Raw genomic sequence first — 25,380 nt, forward strand, 5'->3', positions numbered from 1 at the left:
TCTAAAATTCTGATGGTGTATTTTTTTCGACCAAACAGTGTTACATTCCACTTATAATGCCCGAATGGTACTGTGAATTTCGTTTTGTATCTATTTGAAATATGGATTTGTATTTGCCAGAATCTTGACTTCATGTCAAATTTGGAGAATATTTTGACAGAATAAAACCTTTAAAGTAGGTCCTTCTTGTTCGCTATGAGATATCTGATCCATCGAAGAGTTTCTTTTAAGGCTTTGTAGTTAATTACAAGTCTTGGGACTCCCTTTTCAATTTCTGTTTACTTGTTGACATAGAATACTGGGCAGCTCCACAGGGATTAGTTTGGACTGATGATTCATTTAGACATGAGATGATTAATCTCCTTTTGACAATGTTAGAGTAATTCTTGATTCATTTGTATGAGTGTTTCCTTTGTTGAAATATTCCTTTCATCAAAATTAGGATCATAGGGAAGGTAGACAGTGTGTTATTTTCTTGTCCAGAAGGCATTTGGGACTTCTGCAAAAAACATCTCTTGAATCTTTATTTGTAGACTCTGGATTTTTTGTTCAATTTCTGACTACTGGAGTTGTTCTTCTATTCTTCTGTAAACAAATTCTTCTTTCAAGAAATTGATTTGGCTTTGTTTGAGGGATAGATAATTCAGTGTCATTTGGACTGTCTTTCTGCAGAAGTGTAGGAGAGCATTCTGACCATAATTTTTGGTTTCATGTCTTCATCGATGGTTAGGTATGGAATAAGTTTGGTGATAAATGTTGTACCAAGTATGACATTGTTGGTTAGGTATTTTGCAAGGAGGAATGTCTCTTTAATGGATACGGATGAAAACTGGACTTGAACATCTGTGAGTTTGAACTAAATGTTTAACTGGGAACTATTTGCTCATCTAAGGCTTTCTTTTATTTTCTCAAAGAATCTTGTTGGAATAAAACCTTCCTGAATACAGCTAAGATCTGCTCCTGTATCAAATAAAGTTTTTGTCTCTGCAATGTAATTACTACTGATAATTAGTCTTATTCAAACAAAATGCTTTTGTAAGATATCATGTTTGGTTGAGAGGGATCTTCAGTAATAGACTAGGTTGTAGTCTGAACACTAGAATGAGTGTTGATAAATTTTTTGGTTGGCTTCCCATTTTTGTCTTTTATTTCTGTCTCATGAGATTTGAAGATCAATGATTTCAAATCTGCTAGGATGAGTTTGTAATATTCTAATGTCTTGGTGGGAGTTTGGGGAATATAGCATTGTTTTCAAACTCGGACCAGATATTGACTCCGCTGAACTCAGGGGTCAAAGGTCAATGGGTTCAACTGGATTTGATCGAGGTTCAAATCGGATGACGTTATAAATATATATAATAAAAATAATATATAAAAGTGTCCCTTAAATCAGTGGTTTACAACTACATATAGTTCATTGATGGGTTTAGATTTAATCCAAAGGACTCTAGTTAAATAACTTTAAAATTTATAAGTAAAATGTAGTTTAGAAAATTTGATGGATTATTTTTACATTTTGCTAAAATTATAAAGGGCCAAAATATAATTAGTAAAACATTTTAGGGTTTTCAAAGTAAATAAATGTCAAACCTAACCAGGAACTCCCACTTTATTTGATGCACCGTCACTTGCTTTCCCCTTTTTTACTTTCTTTTGTTTCTTCTTCTTCTTCTTTCTTTAGGCTGTACAATGACCAACTCTCTCTCTCTCTTCTTTTATGTCACATAATAAACTCACATGAAAGTCTCCCTTCATTGTTTTTTCCCCTCTTCTCTCTTCTCTTCCCTTTTTTGCTCGTTTCTTTTTTTTTTCTCTTTCTCCTAATTCCAATTCAACTCTCTCTATAGCTTGTGCGTTGGTTCACCTCATGCCATTGAGGCATTCTTCAGCTGCGGAATGTATCCCAGATATTTTTCATGCTATTGAGGTATAATTGTATCCCAAATATTTTTTGACTAGTAGATGCAGGCGGTTGGCGAAAACGATGTCGTGCTTGTTGAGGCATTCTTCGGCTGCGGAAGGGAAGGAGACAAGAAGGATTGGGCGAGAGCCAAATTCCAAGAGGAGGATCGGGCCATAATAGTCAGGAATCTTGGCTAGTCCTCGGTGAAGAGGCTTCTTGATAAGAAGGAGGTGGCCGAGGACGAGGAGATTTAAGATGGGACTATGTGGAAGGTTTTAGATTTTACTAAGTGCTTGGTGAAGACATATAATGCTGGGTTTCTTTGCATCTTGGTACCAGTCAGAAGTATCCATCTTACTCCAGAGCAAAGGAAAAAATTTGAGTTTTGTCTGGTTTCATCAATTCCCGGTCAAACCCGATTTTTGACCAGGTTTGACCGAGTTATTTAAAGCTGATTTTTTAGGGTGACTCAGGCTAGATAACTGGCCAGTTCCCGATTTGACCGGTTCAACAGGTCGGTTAGGTTCGAGTTTAAAAACATATGTATGTAGTTGTAGGTTGTTGGAAGAATGGATCAGCTTAAAGTGTTTAGATCATCATGTCAATAATCAAACTCTATTTGGACCATGGCTATATATGTGTTGGATTTGATATATTGGTTAGAAATTTTGTTTGATGTAGTTGTTTAAATTTTTTGGGGTTTTGGTTCAGGTGCAACTATAGTTTTGGATTCACGGATAGTGAATATTTTGGGTTTGACATTTTAAGGCAAGACTATTTTGACATGAGTTTATGTATCTTAGATAGGGTATTCTATTGATTTAGACTGATATTCTAGTGATTCAGCCCATTATTTGAGATGGTCATAGTATGCTTGTTTCTCATCTTTTTCTTCAGCTAGGGCAGCCCATGTTTTAGGGGTAACCATGGATACAGGTTGGGTTGAGGAGAGGATTTGAAATTCGTTTGAATTTGAAGGAACGTTTGGAGTGAATTTCTTTTATGTTTGGAATGAGTTGAATGAACATGGAGAGTCTGGTCTAATTGTTTGGGATGGTTCTGGTTTGTCTATGGGTTTATTTTCTTGCTATTTCCTCTTTCTGGGCATCTTATCTTTCCTGCAAGAATTCATGAGTTAGATAATCAGGAATAGAGTTGAAAATCCTTTAATATATTCGATGTCAAAATAAAAAATTGATAAAATTGCTTGGTATCTTGCAAAGATTTATTTAGAGGCAAGATTTTTAACATCTTTTTGTAAAATATTTTTGGCTGACTTACAATCAACCTAAAGTAGGAACTTTTGGTTTAGTAACTTTACTTAGAATTTTGTAATGCATAAAACTATTGCTAAAATTTCTTTTTTAATAGTAGAATAGTTTTGTTGGGAATTATTCCAATGTTTAGAAGTAAAAGCAATTATTTGTTCCTTTTTGTCCTTTACTTGTTTAAGGATACCACTATAACCTAAATTAGAAGCATCTATTTTTATAATTTTTGGAGCCGTTGGATTTGGAAGGGCTAAACAAGGAATAGCTTTGACTTGATTTTTAATTTTTTAATAGTGTCTGTGTGAGTATCTGTCCACAGAGGTGGAGAAGTTTTTAGTCTATCGTATAAAGGTTTTGCTAGATTGTTGAGATTCGGAATGAAGTTTGAGACTTAGTTTAAATATTCCAAAAATCTCTAGAGTTGTTATTTGTCAAGAATTTGGTCAAAAAATTTATCAGCAAATTGGATTGACCTATTTATGGGGGTAATACTTTTTTTAGTGAATATGATATCCAAGGAACCTAATTTTTGTTTGGAAAAAACTTTTTTCTTTTGGGATACAACTAGACCATTTTTTTGGCTAACATGAAGGAAGGTGTTTAGGTGTTTGAAGTATTGTTCAATATTATTTGAAAACATCAAGACATCATCAATGTAAACGATGATGAATGAAGAATGAGGGATAAATATCTCATTCATGATTCTTTGAAATTTTTACAATGCATTTTTTAGACCGAATGACATTACATTCCACTCATAATGCCAGAATGGTATTGTGAATACTGTTTTGTATCTATCTGAAATATGGATTTGTATTTACCAGAATCTTGACTTTATGTCGAATTTGGAGAATATTTTGGTGGAATAAACCTTTGAAGTATCTTCTTATTCGGTATTGGATATCTGATCCATTGAAGAGTTTTACTCAAGGCTTTTTAGTTAATTACAAATTTTGGAACCCCCCTTTCGATTTCTGATTGCTTTTTGACATAGAATGTTAGGCAGCTCCACGGGAATTGGTTTGGACTAATGATTGCTTTATACAGGAGGTCATCAATTAATCTCCTTTTGACAATGTTGGAGTAATTCTTGATTCATTTGTATGGGTCTTAACTTTGTTGAAATATTCTTTTTATCAAGGTCAGGTTCATAGAGAAGGTAGATAGTGTGTTGTTTTCTCACCCAGAAGGCATTTGAGACTTCTGCACAAACCAGCACTTGAATTTGTAGACTCTGGATTTTTTGTTGAATTTCTGACTGCTGAAGTTGTTCTTCTATCACTACAAGAAATTTGGTCTTTAGTGACAACCTATTCTTGTCACAAAAAAGTAAAAAGTCATCACTAATGGATTTTACTGACAACTTCCGATCATCACTGGGTCGTCACTGAATGCCCGTCGGTAAAAGTATACACTGATGACTTAAAAGTCGTCAGTGAATAAGGCGCTTTTGTGACAACTTTTCTCATCGGTAAATGCTTTAAGTTTAGTGACAACATGGCTTCTTGTCAATGATGCATGAAGCAATGTTGTCACTAAAACTCAACAATAGTCATCAGTATATGGTCCAATTACTAACAATTTTGTCGTCACTAAACACCTTTCAATAGTGACAACATATTGTTGTCAATATAGAATTTAATTCAATTACAACAATTGTTGTCAATATAGGCACCTGATTTACTGATAATAGGCACTTGTCATTGGAGAAATGTGATTCAGTTACAATATCTTGTCACTGTGTAGTTTGATGTATTTCTTACTAAAGTAATATAAAAAAATGAGAGCCACCAACAATGCTTAATGAATAACAAACACATTCACCCATTACAATAGAAAATGCCAAAATATCATAATAATCCTTCCAATATCATAGTCATGTGCAACATCACATTATAAAGAGTTTGACAAGTAGTATTAGAGTAAGTTGCATCATATAAGGCAAGGGAGCAATACAAAACGAATCCAAGTCCCAAAACATTTTTGTGTTATACGAAACATTTCCTAAGCATAAGATAGCACTATAACCAGTCTTTGAGTCAATAAGTAGCCTCGGCTACTTATCTTCCAAAACTCTAAAATGTGCAATATATCTGCAATAGAAAAAAACAATTATTAGTAGATGACAAAACAAACTTGAGACAAGGAAAATCAAATGAGGATTCACAAAAAAATAAAGTCTCATTTATTTAAACTCTCATCCAAATAGTGACTACATAAAGAGCAGAATAAGAGACAAAATAAAAGCAAAGATAGCTCTTAATATGCACAAAGGAACCAATTGTAGAGAGTAAAAACCAGGTATTGTCACAGACAAAGGAAATTGTTAATATCAAAGACGTATAACAGCCTTCAAATTTCCTAAATAAAAAACAAACGTAACAAGCATTTACTAAATTCTTTGGCAAATTACATGGTAATATTGTCACAGACCAAGGATTAAGGTTCAATAACTTATGCTATTTTTGAATCGCAACAGCCACTGTATCTATAATAAATGTATGTCTTAGTCACAATTTAAGGTCTCATATATGCTGGAAATTACAAGAGCGTCTCATTTACAAACATAACACAATTTAGACAAGTATATATAGTTGAAAATTGCTTACCATTCACTATGAGTAGATGTGTCTTGGTTCTGCATTTCACTTTGTTGGTTTACAAGCCTCTCCATAAGTTGTTGGGATTGAACTGCCATTTCCAATTCAGCTGAGTGCTTTTTGGCTTGTTATACTTTTTTCTTGAATTCTTCTCTCTCTGAAAGTCATTGTGCAATTACAATAGCTTTTGTTCCAATTGTGTGAGTGGTTTTTTGCTTTGAACTATTGATCTTATTCCTCTCACTCATCTTCTGCACTTATGAAGTTTAGCCAAGATCAAAATCAATAAAGATATGAGTAATAAGAGTAGTAAAGATCAAAAATCAGCCTATGCGCAAATCAAATTTGGACTACAGGAGTAGTCAGAAGGTAATTCTAACCTAATTCATCAATATATGGTGGACGATTTGCAAGTGCATTGTAGCCTTTAGTACTCTAGCGTGACAAATAGGCTTATGTTGGAAAATCACTTGTTGTCCATAAAAGGGTAGCAAGTAACATAAATTTTTCTCCTATGGCTGCATCATAAGTCTCAAAGCCAGTGTCAAATAATTCTTTTAGCTCAATAATTAAAGGCCTAAAAAATATATCCATATCATTTCATGTGCATTTAGGACCTGGAATAATCATTGATAATAGGAAAAATGGCTCCTTTAAGCATTTCAAAGGTGGAAAATTATAAGGAACAAGGATTACAAGCCACATATTGTATGTATTATTCATATTTCCATAGGGATTGAAACCATTAGTTGAAAGCCCAAGCCTAACACTGCGAGGATCTTTAGCCAAAGATGAATGAGTTTTGTCAAACTCCTTCCAAGCTATTGAATCAGCCTGGTGTCTCATTGTGTTTTCACTGTCAACACGTCTCTCCTTATGCCACCTCATATCACGAGCTATCTCTTTGTTTAAAAATACTCTTTGCAACCTCATTTGTAATGCGAAATAGCGAGGCAATTTTCTAGGAATTTTAGAACCAGGAGATTTATACCGAGGTTATTTACATTTATCATTTGGGCAGTGATCTAGGCTTTCATTTTTTTACGAATATAGTGCACAATCATTTTCACATGCATGTATTTTTTCATTCTTGAGGCCCAACTCATGAATTAAATTTTTTGCATCATAGTATGAACTAGGAAATGATACCATGGGAAACACTTGATTGAGAAATTTCAGTAACATATTGGCAGATTTGCAAGTCCATCAATTCATGGTTTTCAAAAGAAAGATATGGACAACAAAGAAGAGTTTGGAGTACTTATCACAACCTAAGTAAAGACTTTTTTCAGCTTCGGATAATAATCTAAGAAACCTTCTTGCTTCCCCTTGTTGCTCATTTGAAATATCCCTATTATATTCCCCCGAATTTCTCCAATTCTCACCAAAGTTAGCTGCTTCTACATCATTTACATTTCTTGAATACAAAAGTACAAAAAAATCATAGTAATTAGTCTTAGCTATTAAATCACATTAACCACTGTGCACCTACATATGCATTATATACATAGTGCATTTAGTAGCAGTATAGCAACATTACAATTTTTAGGATGATTTAGAAAGTATAAATTTATAGAAAATTGGACTGGCTATAAATAACAGAAAAAAAAAGCAAAGACGAGATAGAGAGTATAAAGGTACCACAAGTGAAAATGGTAGCTTGATTGGTAGATTGTAATATCCTAGACCCGAATCCGAATCTGAAGCCTCTGTCAACAGGTTCAATTGCTGCAAATAATAACAAAAATCAGTCGACTGCAGAAGACATTAAGAAGCTAACTTGAAGCTAATACAAGCACTAGAAAACTATAGAAAGAATTATTGGTCCTAAAACTAATTGAGAGCCCTCTTGGCCAATAAGTCAGCAAACGATAATGCCAAAAAAAAGAAAGCTGAATCAATTAGTCTCACACAAATGACTCAACTAAACCATGCAAAAACTTCCAAAAGGAAGGAAAAGAAAATTACTCCTATCATATTCATTAATTGGCAGGAAAATCAAAACACAAATCAGAAATATTCACTAGTTGATAAAATCATCCCTCGAAAATAATGAAAAGATGCTACTTTTTAATGATAACTATAACTTACATCATCGAAATCAGTCAAGACAAAGGCAAAGTAGATCTTCCAACAAACACCTTCCTAACTCCCAAGAATGCATGAATTTTAGATCAAAATCATGTCTTTGTAGTTCCTTTCCTGTAAATAACATAAAATTTTTTTACATCCATCGACATGTTAAATTTGAAATGAAACTCAAGAAAGTTGCAAGTGGTTCTTGAGACCTATTTCTTAAATATCAAATCTTGAGCTGCATTCATCTATAGTAACATAAAGCAATGAACCAAGAGTGGCAAGAGTCCAAAGGTCAATCTATTTCTGGGAATTGAGGAGATCCCTTTTCAGGAAATAGGCAAAAATTACCAATTGAAACCAAATAAATAAGAAACAGGTCCATACATAGAAAACTTAGGTAATGTGAAGGAGAAAGCACACTCCAAATGGATAAACAGTTCACTCTTCAAATTTCCATGTCAATTTACCAAATTTTAACCCAAAAAAATACATCTTTCGTTGTAGAAAAAATAACCTTTGCAGCTTTTGCTCTAAATTCCTAACTTGGAGATAAAAAAAAAGGAGTCGTTTGTGTTAAAGCAAGTAAACAGCAATGTCATTGCCACCATACTATTTCATTCCTCCTAGAGACAGTAATTATGGACTGAAGTGTTTTTGGTTTCCCTTGTATATGTGTATCACGAATCAAATTTATTGGTTCTATTTGATCCAATTACTCTTAAATCTTAATTGCCTCAAATGAATTTGACATTATTGTCACCTTGGTCTCGAACATATTTTTCATCAATATAAATATAAATATATGTATGTATGTATGTATTGACGAAATCAAGAAATTTGAATCTTTATCTCTTAATTAAAGCTCCAAAAAGACAAAGAAGAAATTTCTTCCAATCCAATTAATCCAAATTATTCTTGGTAACTACTAAACATGGTGGAGGACTGGTGACGTTGCATAACATGCAAGGACAAGTGAAAAAAAAGAAAAGGTTCCAAGATAACATTGATGGAGCAGTAAGTACATTCTTAAACAAATTGCAAACGAGAACAATCTGTCTAGAAATGCAAAAATTTAAAACAATAGTTTATTTTGGTCTTGAATTCTCTTCTTACTTGGTTTCCAGCCTTTTCCCTAAGAGAAGTGTTGGTGCAATAGAGTAGGCCATTAGGCGATAAGACGAGTAGTAAGTAATCTTTTCTAATTACTGGGTAGAAGGGAATTGACATTGTTCATGTGGAGTTGCCTGTATCAGAAACTCAGTTTTCCACCTCAAAAGTTCTTCAATGCCGAATGAAGTTCTTGAGAGTGGGTACAATTCTTTCCTCAAAACAACAACAACTAAAAGCTCAAATTTCACCAAACCTTGTAACTATATCTCTGGCTACTCATCCACTTAATTTAACCCCCAATCACTATTTCCCCTTTCCCTCTTCACCCAACACCACTTCACCAATTATTTTCCTCACATGCAACCATTCACCGCCAAAAAGTTCACAAAATTATCTCCTAGTTATCTTTGCCCCTCGAAAATATAGCATTACATTTGCCCTCCTAGACCTATCACAAACCCGTACATACCCACACTCCAATCCCACTAAAACCCTTCTATTGTTCAAGACAAAGTTGGCAAAAATTAATTAGGGCATAAACCCACAATTAAACAAATTCCACAAGGAAAAGATGACTCCTTCCATAAATCAAATGAAACCCAAAAAAACTGGACAAAAATTCTTGGCAAAAAATATTAAGGCAAAAAATTTAGGGGAAAATTAGAGAAGAAAAAGATAAAGGACATACCTTTTGCAAAGAGTTGGTGGTAGTCATGGTCTTCCGTTCAGTGTTGCGGAGCCATTATCAATCAATCGAGATGAGGAGGAGAAGCTCTATTTGGTTCGACCGAGAGGAGGGGGAGAAGTTCTATTTGGTGAATTGGTTCTAATTGTTTAAAGTGAGTGAAAGAGTTGGTAGCCGATGGTCTTGTCCATTTTTGTTTGCAAGTGTTTTACAATACCCATGCCTTTCTTTGTTTATTCATTTTCAATGAATTTCAATTCCTTAGTTTTTCCCCCCTACTTGTTTGGTAGCAAAATTTCAAATAAAGTTTTTTACTTTTACTCTTTAGTTGAAATAGTATAATTTTAGTAATATATTATCAATTGGTACTTTTTAATATTTTTGTGAAAATAGTCATAATGGTTGGCAAAATTTTGTTACATTACTCCAACTGAAAATGTACTTTTGTTATGCTTTAAATAGTTTATTTTAGTGGTTAATTTTGCTCTAAATTATTGTACTAGCATTGATTTGCAAGAAAAAACTTCAGTTCCCAATAGTTAATAATTCATTAAAAAGAAAATACACAATAATAGCTATAAAACGTGTACAAATATTTTAGATAAAATAGTGACAAGAGCAAGTTGTCACTAACTACATCAATTATTATCAGTGACAACAATGGACAAATTATCAAATAAAAGAGAATTATTACTGATGACGTTTAGAGAGTCGCCACAGATGTAGTTTCCCGCACTTTGGCGAGAGTTCATTTGTGACAACATTTAAGGGTCATCACTGTTGCCTTTGCCCCTTTCAATTAATTGTGACAACCTTTCTTATTGTTGCTAAGGGGCCGCATTTTGTGACAACCTTTTTTCATCACTAGGAAATGTTGTCACTAATGACCAAATTTCTTGTAGTGTATTCTTTTATAAACAATTTTTTTCTTTCAAGAAATTGATTTGGCTTTGTTTGAGGAATAGATAATTTAGTGTCTTTTGGACTGTCTTTCTGGAGAAGGGTAGGAGAGCATCCTGGCCATAAGTTTGGGGTATAATGCCTTCATTAGTGGTTAAATTTTGAAGTATGGAATAAGTTTGGCGATAAAGGTTATACCAAATATGACATTATTGGTTATGTCTTTTGCAAGGAGGAGTGTCTCTTTAATGGATACGGATGAAAACTGGACTTGGACATCTATGAGTTTGAATTGAATGTTTAACTGGGAACCATTTGTTCCTCTAAGACTTTCTTTTGTTTTCTCAACGAACATTGTTGGAATAAGACCTTCCAGAATACAGCTAAGATGTGCTCCTATATCAAATAAATCTTCTGTCTCTGCAATGTAATTACTACTGGTAACTAATCTTATTAAAACAAAATGCTTTTGTAAGATATCATGTTTGGTTGAGAGGGATCTTTAGTAGTAGGTTGGGTTGTAGTCTCGATTGTCTAGCTTCCTGTTTAAGAGAAGCAATCTCTGCCTGAAGATCTCTAATAGTTATAGGTTTGGTAAAAGGTTGGGATCTGATTAAAACATTAAATATGGGCTCCTCTATATTTTTATCTATTTCTTGTTTTTAAGGTTAATGGTGTAATCAGAATTGTTTATTGGTTGGTTGGGTATCGTGAGGTTTGATATATCCATAGGTTCTAGTATAGCTTCCTGAACTAGAGAATTTGGTAGATCTATGGATTCTAATATAGACTTATGATTCAAGGGTTTTGGTGGATCTGTGGACTCTAGTGTAGATACATGAGTTGTCTGATATTCATACCGATCAAAGAAACGGATATGTTATTTTGTTTTTCTCAAGAAGTCATAGAAGGCTTCTTGTATTGCTCTTCGGTTTTCTCTTTGATATTTGTCAAAAAATTATTTTCTTTTAAGCTGTTGTAGTTTGTCAAGAATCCAGATCTAAGTTTTTGCTTGTGAATTTCGAATTCAGGAGGTTTATTTTTTTAGATTCTTTGTTTAGAGGAGGATTGATTGTTCAATACGAGCAATTCGAGCTTGTTGATCATCTATTGGTTTCGTGTTTGGGGAGGAATTGAGAAAACTAGAATTTGTTCTGAAAAGGGAAGCCATGAGAAATAGATAGAACTGATAAACAAGCAATTTTATAATCCTTTTCCTTTTGGCACAGAATCCTTCGGGATCTTCGGGATCCATGAAGAATAACTATGGGTTTGTTTGGATAAGATGTTATTTGAAATATTTATTTGAGATTATTATTGTAGCACTTTTTTGTGATGTGATATATGTAAGATAAAAAGGTAGTTAAAAATTGTGTGCATAATGCAAGCAAAACAAAATTTGAAATTTTCTTTGAAAATCTTGTAATCCAAATGTTTCTAAGTTGATTATAATAAAGTTAGTATGGATTTTGAAATGTTGGATCTGAACTTTTGAGACAAGTTATCTATCAGTAACTATTATATTTCCAAGCAAACTATAAGAAACGTAGTATAGATCCAGAAAGCTAGATCTGCTTTTTTGAACACTTCACTGCCCTGGATCGTAGACCACGGGAACCTCAATAGCCCTACAGGTCTTACTGGCCCCCCAACTCTTACTGTCTGGGCCCGTAGTCGGTAATCACAGGTTCCATGTTCATCATACAGATCTAGATTTATAGATCAATACTAACAATATTATAATATGTTTAGAAAGATAGTAATTACCAAACTAATCAATCCATACACTAGCGATATATATTCTTGCTATAATTACCAATATAAAATATAAATTTCATTAAATCTATACCAAATTTGGAATGGAATGGATAAGTTGGAACGGTCTTTCCTTTCCACACTATTCTTACGTACCAAACATGAGGCAATATGATTATCTTCAAGAAAAACTCATTATCGAGTTTTTAGATGTGATCAGAACAACTTTTAGATTAGCTTCTCTAGGTTCTGGATTATTAGGAAAAACACATCCACATTCCGTTTTTGAGCCTAAAAGACATCGACATTGTTTTTTGAGCCTAAAAGACATTGACATTGAATTCCTAACTATCATTGTTAGAAACCTAGATTATCGTAGTGATCTGAACTCTGAGCATTAGTAATAATATATAAAATACAAAGTCAAAAGTTTTGTCCAACATCAAGTTGGTATTGGGCATTAGCCATTGTTAAACTTCTATTGATCTTACTTTACCTAAAATTAAAACCTTTACAAATTGTAATTGTTTTGGCTGAATTATTAGGATATGGATTTACACATAGACCAATATAAAGGGCCAAAATTGTATTTCTTCCAAAAAGGTTATGCATTCACAAATTGAGTGTGATATAAGAATTAGCTCTTTTTTGGTATGAGGTGGATGCATTTTTGCATGTTCTATGATGATTAATACTTGTAATCTTTCTTTCTTTCTTACATTTTTTTTTCAAAGAAGCAGGCAATGTGTTTTATTTTTCTTTTCAAAGTTTATTCTTTTTCCTTTTTTTTTCCCAATCAACCGGAGATGGATCACGCGCTCTTTGCCACAATTTCATGGCTTAGCTTTTTAAAGCTGAGAATTCAAATTGGAGCATATGGACTGAAGTGACGCGAAAGATAGGGCTACATCTCAGAACATGCCAAACGTTAGATCTATACGGCAAACAGCGTCAAGTCTGAAGGGCACTTATGCCTTTTCATAACAAATATTTCAGCCAGTTAAGGGTCATTAGCATTCACAGCCGCTGTAAGATTACAGTTAAATGACCTAATTTTTCTTCTTCTTTTTTACCTTTTTTTTTATAAATGAGAGATTTTAAACTTAAAATTTTTTAATTTCAATTCCTTTTACCTTATCATCCAATCCAACTCTGCCCAACTCTCCCCAAGTATAAGATTAAAGTGGCATAAATAATAGGGTTAAATGCAGAAAACCCCCTGAACTTTCATAGCCATTGCACAATACACCCCGAAATATGTTTATAGGCACTTTGCACTCAAGCTCTACTAAAAAGTAACAGATCTTTACACACCGTGATACTTTATTACACAAATGACAACTTTATCCTCAGATAATAACTGAATGGACAAAAGCATCCTTCGTCCCAATCAAACCCATTATATTGGGTGGAAAGTACTAGGCAAAGAGAAAGTCTGAACATTAGTTTCACTGCCAAAATTCTTGAGTTTGTCAAATTTTTTTGCTTTTTTCTCGCGATCGAGAAAGAAGCAAAGCGGAATCACTGCAGAGGGTGACTAGAAGTGGAAAAATAACGGTTTGAAGAATCTAAAACAAGGTGGAATATTTATAGAAGCTCAACAAATCAGGAATCACTGCAACATCAGATTGTTGAGGTTTTTGCAGAGCGCCATCATGCAGCAGCTACGGAGTCTGAAGGAACAATATAAGAACTATTATTCTTTATCCCGTTTTGCTTTCATTTTTGGGTAGGGATAGGAATGTAACCAGACTTACCTTGAGCACATTGTCATGTGAAATATTTTCCAGTTCCCTTCATTATCTACTTTCTGGGGATGAGGCTGCTGGAGATGCAAATAGAGATGGTGAACAAGCAAAAGCTACATAGGTTGATAGCTGAGATGAAACTTAGATTGGATTGATCTGTATCATCCACAACACATAACTAATTTATTGTTGTTTATGATTCATTTATTCTTTATCTGAGTTCTAATTAATACATCTTGCCCTTTGTCCGTCAATACTTTGAAATCCCATGATACATCGTACATGCAATAATCGTCTGAAAGCAAATCTGATTCTGCCGAGAGCATCTCTGCACTAGTGGTTCTTGATTCGGCCGAGTTAGAGAGTATTGTATATTTCTTTTATTGCATTCCCTGGAAATCTGATGTGCACGTTACGAGGCTTAGGAGGCCTACCTGTCAGCTCCATTGGATTGAAAATTATTATTTGACAAAATTGCTCCATCTGCCGGTGCCGGAAGGAATCGAAGGTGAACCGCTTGACACCGATTCAAATCAAGAATCTCTCAGAAATTTCATGAAATACCGCCCAAGATCATATCAAGCCTCTAACTCTCAGTATTAGAGATCTAAACCCATAAATTTTTCTCAATGTCCTTGAGAGTTAATCTTTTGGCCCCAAGACCCCTTCAACGATTCCCAAAACTCCAAACCAATCCATTCCTCTCGTATTCTTCCTCAAGGCCCCAGCTCATCAACACATCGTTGAGGCTTCGATTCTTGATTTCATGCACCAGCGGCAACAACAACTTGAGTGATGCAGAGCTTGAATTAAAGTTGGCCAGAGAGGTTGAAAAATTGAACTCTCAAATCGTACAAAGAGCGGAGGCCTTGAATAAAAGTAGAGAACTCTTGTTTAATGAGTTGAGCAGCTACATGGGCTCGAAAGTTGAAGAAGCTGGGAAGAAATGGAGGAAAATGAGCGAAGATGAAAAGTGGGCTGTGGTTAATGGGTTTGTTTCTGAATGGAGTGATAACTTTCATCCCTTGTCTGCTAGATCTGTCGAAGAGTTAGTTGATGAATACTTGGTTGATTGGGACGAAGGGTGCTTTTGTCCGTTCAATTATTATCTAAGGATAAAGTTGTCATTTGAGTGATAAAATATCACCGTGTGTAAAGATTCGTTACTTTTTAGTGAAGCTTAGGTGTAAAGTGTCTATAAATATATTTCGGGGTATATTGTGCAACGGCTATAAAAGTTCATAGGCTATGAAAGTTCATGGGGATTTTCTGCATTTAACCCTAAATAATATACCAAAAGTAAGGGAAATAATGAGCCCTTTTTTGATATTAGCCTGTCTCCTTGCGCGTATACTTAATGTTGCATAACATCTCTTGGATTTGTTAAATTACATTTCCCTTTCCTTGACGTATGCGGTCCAGGTCAATTATATATTGATTCCAAAGACAAGTTAATTAATGCACTCTTGAATTTACTCTTGCCATGGTTTAAGTGACAAGTTAGTTTCCTAGACGTATTTAATTGTGTGTATATATGTAAAATAAAAAAGGTTAAATATATAATTACACATACCTAGCACAATGGTGATGGACACAAGCAATGGCCCAAAAAGGTACGAAATTTACGAAGGCCCAGGCACTTTTGAACATGCTTAGAAATGAGCAAGATATGCTAATCATCTAATGACAAAACAAGGAATTCAATGGAAATCATAACTAGTACGTTCGTTAAAAAAATTTATCGTCAGGTCTGCTGTCACACTAACATCAACGTTTAGGTACCAATAACATCAGATATGTCAATCAAAATTCTATCAAGACCAAAGCAGCATCAGTATAAGCATGGTGAACACAAATTCCTACAAATCACTTGCTCAGGTTTCAACCATAGGATCAGGACCTGAAGACTTTGTTTGAGATTTGTTTGATTGACGAACAGTGTTGAAAAGAATGTCCTTAATGACCTATAACAACGCAACAAAAAAGTTTTTCAGAGTCAAGAAATACCACAAAGTATTGTATGCAGTAGTTACCCAATTAAAGTTAGATAACTTCAGAGGAAGACCTGAGACATCAAACCATGAACTTGCTCAACAGTTATCTTTGCACTATCACGAGTAATTTTAGCAAGTTGAGATTCTTCCTGCAAGAAAATTTGCATACAATGAGAATACTTTTTATACTAGCAAAAGCCAATTATCAAAGCAAGCACAACATTTAGACTCCCAACATACATCAAAAAAAGAAAATACCAATATGAACAAGAATTCTGTTTCAGACAAATTGTTCAACCAGCAAATGCTACCTGTTTTTGACGAAATGACAACAAAGTTCAATGTGCATCTCATACAAATGAAGAAAGTCTCTTGTGCTAAATACTTGTTATTTGTTGCTCATTGTGAAGACATAAAACGAAGACTAACAGAAATAAAAAAGAGACACAGGTATTGTAAAATGAAAGAGAATTAGTGATGAGTGATGAGTCCCTGTCTACAGGACTTCCAATAAACCAAATGAAAAAATCACAAGTAAAATCTGCCATACTACCTGTCCTCCAAAATTTTTGTTAAAGCCATTTCATTTCCAATGAAAGGGCACTAACTGCATACAATTATTCCACATGCTTGAAAAAGAATGAAGGTAATAGACTGGAAGAGTGTACATTATAACTTTCTGCCCTGTCAATTGATTGGAACGTCAAAATAGCAGCTGAAGTTTTTTCGAAAGCTTATGAACAACACATTAAATGGTTTTCCATGTAACTGCTTGTTTTTGGAAAAATCTCACTCGTTATATTTCTCCAGACAACTAACCCAAGTGATCACTATCATAACAAATAAATAAAGATTAATATAAAGCATGTAGAAAATAAAGATAAAGAGCTACAAAGCCAGGTTTTTTGAGGTCGTGAACATTAAATAATATGTATGTTATGTGGATATAATGGTAAAGAAGAATCTTATATGTCATGTTTTCCAACGTTCAAAACACATCAATGGACACCATGCCTTAAAACTCAAGGTTCATGATCTAGTCCACATTACTCAATTAAAATCTACAATTGGTACACCTGCAGAAATTAAGCCATGATATTTGCAGTCCTAACACTCGAATTATGCTCTTATTAATTGAGAACAGATTATAAGCACCACCATAGCAAATTGTCTATAATTGACATCCATAGAATGTCTTATCATCGTGGAATGTATCAAGAAGAATACTAATACTTCATGAACTCGTGCTGGATAATTCCAGGAATGGTAAAGATAAAATTGAATCATGCTGCAACTCAGGCAAATAAAACAAAGATACTGTTGAAATTAAGTAGCCAACAGTGGGGAAAAAAGTTGCCAATAGTGAATGTTTGATGTACCATTACAGGTACTACAGCAAACAAGAATGCTTGACTATACTCTTGAAAGGGAAGGCTCGAAGTAAAACACAAATAAAGGACGAATAGAAGAAAAAAAAAACTAAAAACAATATGACACAAACATAATGTCCTTGGAACTTCTATGTCCATTTTTTCTTGGGAATCCTGTTAACGGTTGAAGTACTACTACAAGTACCTGCCAACAATATCACATTCTGTGAAGGACCAGCAAAGCATGGGAAACAAAAAAAAAAAAAAAAAAAAAAAAGGTAGGTCACATCCTGGTTTTTGGGTATATGCAGTTCAACTAAAAAAATAAGTAGAAAAATGTATTAGGCCCGGTGTATGGGCTCACTTGAAGCCAATATAGTGGATTCAAGAGCTGCACAGTCATGTTGATGTATGATGATGAAAGAAAAGTGCCGGTGACCGATACATGTTAATGCAAAAAAAACCCATGTGGTTCCTCAACATACCACATGGACTACAAGTAAGGCTATAAACTGTCTGCCTAAGTATTTCCCCAAAAAAGTAGCAAAAGCAAAGATATTTCCTCAACTTTATTGCATTTCTGATCAATCATTTGCAAGTATTTCACTTAGCAAGTCCATGCACAACATAACAAAGGGTTCTGAAAAAAGGTGCTTAGTGCACCACAAAAACATAACATTTTCCATCAGATGATTTAAGAAAAGAGTCTCCTCAGTTCAGCATATAGCCATTTCCATAGGCAGGCAGTATGGCCAAGCACTTCACATTACTAATGCTTTGGTCTCCCACCGCAAAACCACATGATAATGAACAATGGAAATGCCAAACACACTCAAGTAAACAGCATCAAAATAACAAGTGCATCTAGATGTGGTAATAATAATATCCTGATCCGAAGAAAGGAAACATTTGGAAATGTCAAAGCTCCTTTGTACAAATTTCGTACATTCTAACAGTTTGGAGAAAACCAATTATAGGTTGCCTACTATTGCCAGTTAAGCAAATTAAAACAAAACCATTAGTTGACTAGTAAGTAACCAGATACACACCACACCATTTTCTTCAAAGGTATCAGCTTTAAATGTCAAAGAATGCAAGTAAGAGAAGAAACTAATTCAAATTCATTCTATCAGAATTAAATTTCATTACTGGGAAAATTAACCTACCTCTTTCTTCCTCTGAGGTGGTGCCATTAAGTGTCCAAAACGGGCATGAGCCAATTGATTTTCAGCTTGCTCCAGCTTTTCGGCTGCATGAAATTAGGTAAGCTGGTTGATGTACTCAGAAGGAAACATGATCTATTCAATAACTGTTTGGAGTAACATTTGTAGACAACCAACAGAAATATCTAAGCAAAAAATACCTAAATCTGAGATTTGTCCAGCTACATAATCCCCATTCCCGAGCAAAGGAGAAGAAGAGAGCGTGTTGACCCAATACTTGTTCCATAGTAGATCCAAGAGATGGCAATCAAGGGAAGATTTAAAGTATGTGATATCTAATGCATAATACTGCATATCCAAACAAGAACACATCAAGCATATGATGAGGAACAAACGGCTAAAATTTTTTAAAAGAGCAAGGAAAAAACAGGATGTCAAAAAAGCAATAGTCTATCACTAACCTGTTTACAATGTACACCAAAGTCTTCAATTTTGTTCAAGGGGATGGTTTGATACTCAGAAACAGGCTCATCTGGAGGCTTATATCCTTCTGGGTAGGTCCTGAATGCACCGATTTCCACTTTTCCAGCAGACACTGTCCTTGTAGGATCAATAACGACTGCCAAGAAAGGCTCCTGATATTGCTGGTTAAGCATTTGTGTCGAAACATCAATACCAGAAAGCCAGCATCCATAACCAGGATGGGAATGATACCACCCAACAACATTCTCCAGTCTGCCAGCCTAAAGCCCAAAAATAAAAATAAAAAAATCAATTATCTATGTTGTAATAGTCTTACCCATGAAAGCAATAAGAAAGTTAAATCTTCAAAGCATATGCCACAATGTTCAGAGTTTCCGCTAAGATATAAAAGCCCCAACCAACAGAGGGCCATAAGTAGGGTTTTGAAGAAAAAACTATGAGATAAAATGTATTCATTAAGAATACTAGAAACTGAGACAAGGGAAGGATACAATTGATCTTTAAAAAACAAGCCACGAAATTTGACTGGTAATGGTAAGATAGATCCAAATTAGACCAATAAAAACATCCATTAACATGTAAAGCAGAATGAAAGAGTTACTTTTGTTTTGGAGTGTGATCAACTCCAGTCATGCAAAGCTTTGACGACAAAGCTTAAACATTTTAATCAACTTAACCCAAGACTATCAGACTCCTTTCGAGTGCAATATGTGAAATTACTTACGCTGCTCATTCCTTAACTTCACACTAGCTAATCAAAAGCGGCAGAGCCTTAACATGTGAACAATTTGACTTTATGACTCAAAGATGGTGACTGGATCAGGTTAAAAGAACACCACCACGATTTGGATAGGCACTCATGAGGTATCAGCACACCCAAGCAAGAAAGCAACTTTTTTTTTTTGCCTTGGATGACAACTTAAATCAGCCATAGAATTTTTTTTAAAAAAGAAAAAAAGAAGAAGAAGAAAAGTAATGCACCAAGGTAAATTCAATAACACAAAAAAAATAAATGGCATCACCAACTTTTAGATAGCATTCTTTTATTTTATCTATTCTCACTACAAACATCACCGAGAAAAATTGAAAAGCTCTTAAAAAAATGTTAGCACAAACATTCCAATGAAAGTGTAACTTCTTTCCTACCTTTCTCACAGATAGATAGGACAAACAGTTAACTCTTCCATGCATATAGTTCCAGAAACTGTCAAAGAAATCACCAATTATGTATGTAGCCCATGATCTCGCCCATTTATTCCAATAGCAGATCAAAAGATACAGTCCCAGCACACAGATGAAAACACACATCACTAGGGTATTAGGAAAACCACATAATTGTTGTACACTACGCTTCCTGAGCTGTACATTACAATTAGCACAAAAAAAGTAGTAACTTTCACTTAACAAAAAAGGAAATCACCAATTATGTATGTAGCCCATGATCTCGCCCATTTATTCCAATAGCAGATCAAAAGATACAGTCCCAGCACACAGATGAAAACACACATCACTAGGGTATTAGGAAAACCACATAATTGTTGTACACTACGCTTCCTGAGCTGTACATTACAATTAGCACAAAAAAAGTAGTAACTTTCACTTAACAAAAAAGGAAAAAACCCAAAAAAAAAAGCAGCAGTACCTGCTTGTTGGTCTGCGAATAATCGACCATGTACTCATAGGCATCGGCCTGGGCATTGACACGAGTTTCTGTGCCCTCAACGGGGAGGGCAAAAGCGTCCATAACAATAATAGCGTCGCCGTCGGTTTTGCCCTGCATAAGTCCCATGACCTCAATAGTGCCGCCGGAGCGTGCGTGGACAACCATTTTGAGAAGGGCAAGAGCAGAGATCTTCACCCGCTTAAAGTAGTGAGGGTCGTGAACCCACGGCCTCTCCTGCTGAAACTTGGTCTGTGCAGCCTCGTCGTAGTAGAAAATCACGTCCGACGAGGGGTCAGAGGCGGTTGACGAGGGTGGTGACGACGATGTCGACGTCGCTGCTTCTAGGGGTGCCGCCTCCATCGAGACGATGTTGTTCTCGAGCTCCCACGTTTGCCGAGCAATGGAGGATGATGAATAGGAAGAATCCATAGTGGCAATTAATTCAGGGAATTGGGGGATGGCCAGGGAGCAGAACCCTTTTATCTCTATTTAGTGAGCTGAAACGGTAAAACCCACTATAGTGAATAGTCGGGTCGGGGCAAACCTCTGGACAAAATTTGCTAAATAAAAATCCTAAACTATCCTTTGCTCATTTTGCTAAATAAAAATATTCTCAAGGCACTTTGTTTACTCTAATCAGAAAAATCACCACCTTAAAATGATCACTAGTAGTATCACTACACCACAAAGTATTAGTCCATAAAAATATAAAAAAGATATTTGTAAAGAAATATATTGGCACCAATTTAACTCTATATATGTTCCATAATTTATATCTTATGAACCTTATATTTTTTTTCCAACTTCTTCTCAACCCACGGCTCAACTCTTTAATTGTACTAATCATTATAAAAATCAACTCAAAATAAACAAAGAAATTACACCCAATTCTATCACAATCACAAAAAATAAAAGATAAAAAAATTCAATTACTATAATTTACAAATGAAATATCAGGTAGTCATCTGAAAAAAAAAAGAGTAAGAGAGAATATTAGAGAAAGAGGAAAGAGAAGAAAGTGATTTTTATTTTCTTTTTTTTTAATTTTTTTGAGGTTCATTTATTTGATATGTGGATTACTCCTTCCGTTTCATTGAAAGTGTCATACTTTCCTTTTTTGGTTGTCCCAAAATATTTGTCATTTTTGGCATTTCTAACGATTTTATACTCTGAAATTTCCCTTATACGCTTCATGAATGATGCATAAAAACAAATGTGATAGGATTACTTTCTACTCTTTACTTTGACTACCACATGATTAAGAGCAAAAGTGAAATAAAAGGAAAAAAATTTTTGTGGAGTGCACTATGCATAGAAAGTACATATTCCAAACATGACTAAATATATGGGACGGAGGAAGTATGTATTAAGTGAGGGTAAATATAATTTTTTGTAATTAATAAGAGAAGTAAGTAATATTTTTAAAACTTTAAAAGTGCTAAGTGATATTAGAAAAAAAACTCAAGGGAGGTTTTTGACATTATCCCTTTGCTTGTAAACTTTGATGGGGTGGGATGGGGGGATCCGTTGGTATTCTGATTTCCGTATTTGATTAGAAACAATCAAAAGGTTTTTCATTGTGCGCCTTGAACCTTGCGCTAGTTTCTATTTTGATTTCTGAATTTTAAAATTAAAGACTTTATACCTTAAAACTATTGCTATAATTATCCCATCTCAGTGCAATTTTTTTTTTAACATAATCTATAAAAACTAATGGGGATAGTATGAATATAAGCATCATATTCCTTTAGCTTATTATTGTATTTAAACTAAACCCAATCTGTATCTAAACTACACCCAATCTGCTTAGGACATAAATGGTGATGTGTGTAGTGCAATTCAAGAAGAACTGCACACTAAAATGGTAGAATTTTCTAAATGAAACTTGCAATTAAAATTGGAGAATGGACAATTCTTGAAGCATGATTAAATATTGTCTTTAAGGTTTTAATTTTCCCTACTACACTTAATATTTGCTACAGGGTTAAGGCAATTTACCTTTAGAATACAAGAAGAGAAAAAGAAACATGTTAGCAAATGACAAGTTTCTTCTAACAAGAAAAAATCAAAAGACAAAAGTTAGTTTAATTCCTTAAAGACTTGTTAATTTATAAGAAAAAGCTGTTTTCCACTTGTATCTAATGTTCAGAACCAATGTCCCCTCAAAACACAACATTTTGCCAAAAAAAACAACTGCCATTTGCAGCGAAAAAGTATAAAAAAATGTCTAATCATTACTAGAATCCGACCTCAAATTGTGGACTAGATTCAAGGCTAGACTTTGGACAAAAAGCTACAAACTTTCTAGATAGAATCCGTCTAGGATATGGGGCAGGGACGGTCATCAGCCCAAACGGTAACAGACGGAGCAAACGGAAGAGTTGAAATTTTGAAAGTTGAAAATTTGAAATAGCCGCACAAAACAAAATCGACCAAAAAGGGTGCTCTCCGAGTCCCTAATAGCAGAAGCAAACGACTGAACCAAGGAAGCAAACGACTGGAGAGTGGTTGCCCGACTGAACTCTTTCCTAACAGAGGAAGCAAAGAGAGAGGAAACTGAAGCAAACTTAGTTGAAAGTGAAGGTTGTGAAGCAAACTATTATGAAGCAATCTGAAGGTCATGAAGCAAAGTATTATGAAGCAAACTGAAGCAAACTATTACAAGCAAACAGGAAGCAAAGTGAAGGTAGAAGTAAACAGAGGAAATTCATCATCTGACGAACTTAGTTCAGTCATGCAACTTAATAGCAGAAGTAACTGCGCTCTCCGAGTTCGGTGAAACATAAAGCATATTAGCATACCAAGGTAACGTGACTGAACCATCGTCTTCAACTGTGGCCAATCATTTGTCACCCAATGCACATCGGTTTAGGGTTTAGGGATGAAATTAGAGTCACTAAAAACATAATATTGGTTATGAAGAATAGTGAATTTGTACCATATGTGTCTGCATGTGAGCATTCAGCTTTTCAGTGATGGACTATAATGAGATAGCAGTTATCCGAAAATCCAGGGGTATGTATTAAAGTAAAACATCAAGCGGAATTGGGGAAAGATGAGAGAAACAAAGTCACATGTAACAAGTGAATGAATGTGCATCTTGTTGTAAATAAGTTACAGGTTATAGCCACCATATTACAATTGGTATGAATCATTGTGCATCTAGTAGTTGGTCCATGCTCATTATACAATCTTAGTTTGCCCTTCTCCGGACCATGCAGTGTGTATAAAATAGAGGTATAGAGTTGAATGAGGTGAAACAGAGAAAAGGAGGCAAATAGATGTGAATAACAAATGGGTGTACCTAGTGTTGTAAATAAATTACATGATGTAAGAAATATATTACAATGAATAGAAAATACTTGTTTGGCCCTCAAAATATAGAAATAGTATAAAATGCGGAGTTGGCTTAGATTATATAATTAACGAATGACATAAGGTCCAGTGAGTTAAGGAACCTAGAATCTAAATATAATCACCAGAGTGGATGTACATACAGTTAAAAAAAACTTACATCGTGTGACCAACATATTACAGTCCGTATAATTTAGTGTACATGGAGTTGTATTTGTACATAAATAATGCCATTGTCTTAGAGTCAAAGTAAAGTGATGTGAATCATTAATCATATTCATAAGCATAATAATAGGATTTTGTATACTAGTAATGTGTGATTTATAACACATTATGAATGGTAATATACATTTATGCTGTTGTTTATGTACATATTATTCATGAAGTATTGCAAATTAGGGTATTTGATGCATAATTGGTAGGAGCAGAAATAATGGATTGCAGCAAATTGGCAGAAGATAGGACCCTTGAGTTAGGAATAGAGTTCAACGGTGAAGAGGATGCGTACAAGTTTTACAACAAATATGCCTCTAAAATGGATTTTAGTGTATGCAAAAACTATTTAAATAAAGACAAAGACGGAGTGACCACGTCTAGGAGATATAGTTGCTGCAAGAAAGGTGTGAAGCGCAAGTACGAAGGTGATGTCATGCCAAAGAGGGCACGAACGCCGATGAAAACAGGGTGTGGAGCTAAAATGGTTATCGTATTGTTTAGAGGGACAATGAAGTATCGTGTGCATGACCTTGTCTTAGAGCATAACCATGAGTTGCACATTGAAACTGGATCACGACCTTGTGTAGTTGTTTAAACATTTCAATCGAGTGGTTGATGATAAGAGACATAATGAACTCATTACAGAATATGAAATAAGGCAAAAACTGTCCATGATTGGGTTGAGGCAAACACCTATACTTGTGCATGTAGCAGAGACGTATTCACTAACAGTATTTGATGCATTCCAAAATGAATATGACGAGTCAACAACTATGATTATATTAAGACAACAAGATGCAGGGATGTTTGTGGAATTTACGGTCATGAGGTATGATGGAGAACCTGAAAGAATAGTGGTATTCAATCGGAATGATCTAAATGCACGCTGTAGTTGCAAAAAATATGAGAATAAAGGAATTTTGTATAGGCACGCGTTGAAGGTGTTTGATACCGTGGGCATAAAGACAATTCTTTCTGAATATGTTAAGAGGTGATGGCTATGGCTTTAGCTTTTATTTAAATGTTTCTAACGGTATAATTAGTTACATGGATGTTACATTATGTGATAATTTTGTTACGCCTGAC

The 25,380-nt window shown here is 34.6% G+C and overlaps 2 protein-coding genes across 2 annotated transcripts; one reads left to right on the forward strand and one right to left on the reverse strand.

Moving 5' to 3' along the window:
* Positions 1 to 15,710: 15,710 nt before the first annotated feature.
* Positions 15,711 to 21,178, reverse strand: LOC113781094 (COP9 signalosome complex subunit 5a-like). The gene is made up of 6 exons (XM_027326941.1): positions 20,704 to 21,178; positions 19,040 to 19,321; positions 18,779 to 18,926; positions 18,582 to 18,664; positions 16,117 to 16,194; positions 15,711 to 16,015 (listed from the first exon to the last, which is right to left on the reverse strand). Exons 1-6 carry the CDS (start codon positions 21,151 to 21,153, stop codon positions 15,926 to 15,928), a joined length of 1,131 nt encoding a protein of 376 aa, XP_027182742.1. The 5' UTR covers positions 21,154 to 21,178; the 3' UTR covers positions 15,711 to 15,925.
* A 3,333-nt stretch (positions 21,179 to 24,511) lies between these two features.
* LOC113780419 (protein FAR1-RELATED SEQUENCE 7-like) lies at positions 24,512 to 24,889 on the forward strand. Its single transcript, XM_027326223.1, has one exon. The coding sequence runs from the start codon at positions 24,512 to 24,514 to the stop codon at positions 24,887 to 24,889; it is 378 nt and encodes a 125-aa protein (XP_027182024.1).
* Positions 24,890 to 25,380: the final 491 nt, after the last annotated feature.

Source organism: Coffea eugenioides, chromosome 8 (genome assembly GCF_003713205.1).
Source record: "Coffea eugenioides isolate CCC68of chromosome 8, Ceug_1.0, whole genome shotgun sequence".
NCBI lineage: Eukaryota > Viridiplantae > Streptophyta > Magnoliopsida > Gentianales > Rubiaceae > Coffea > Coffea eugenioides.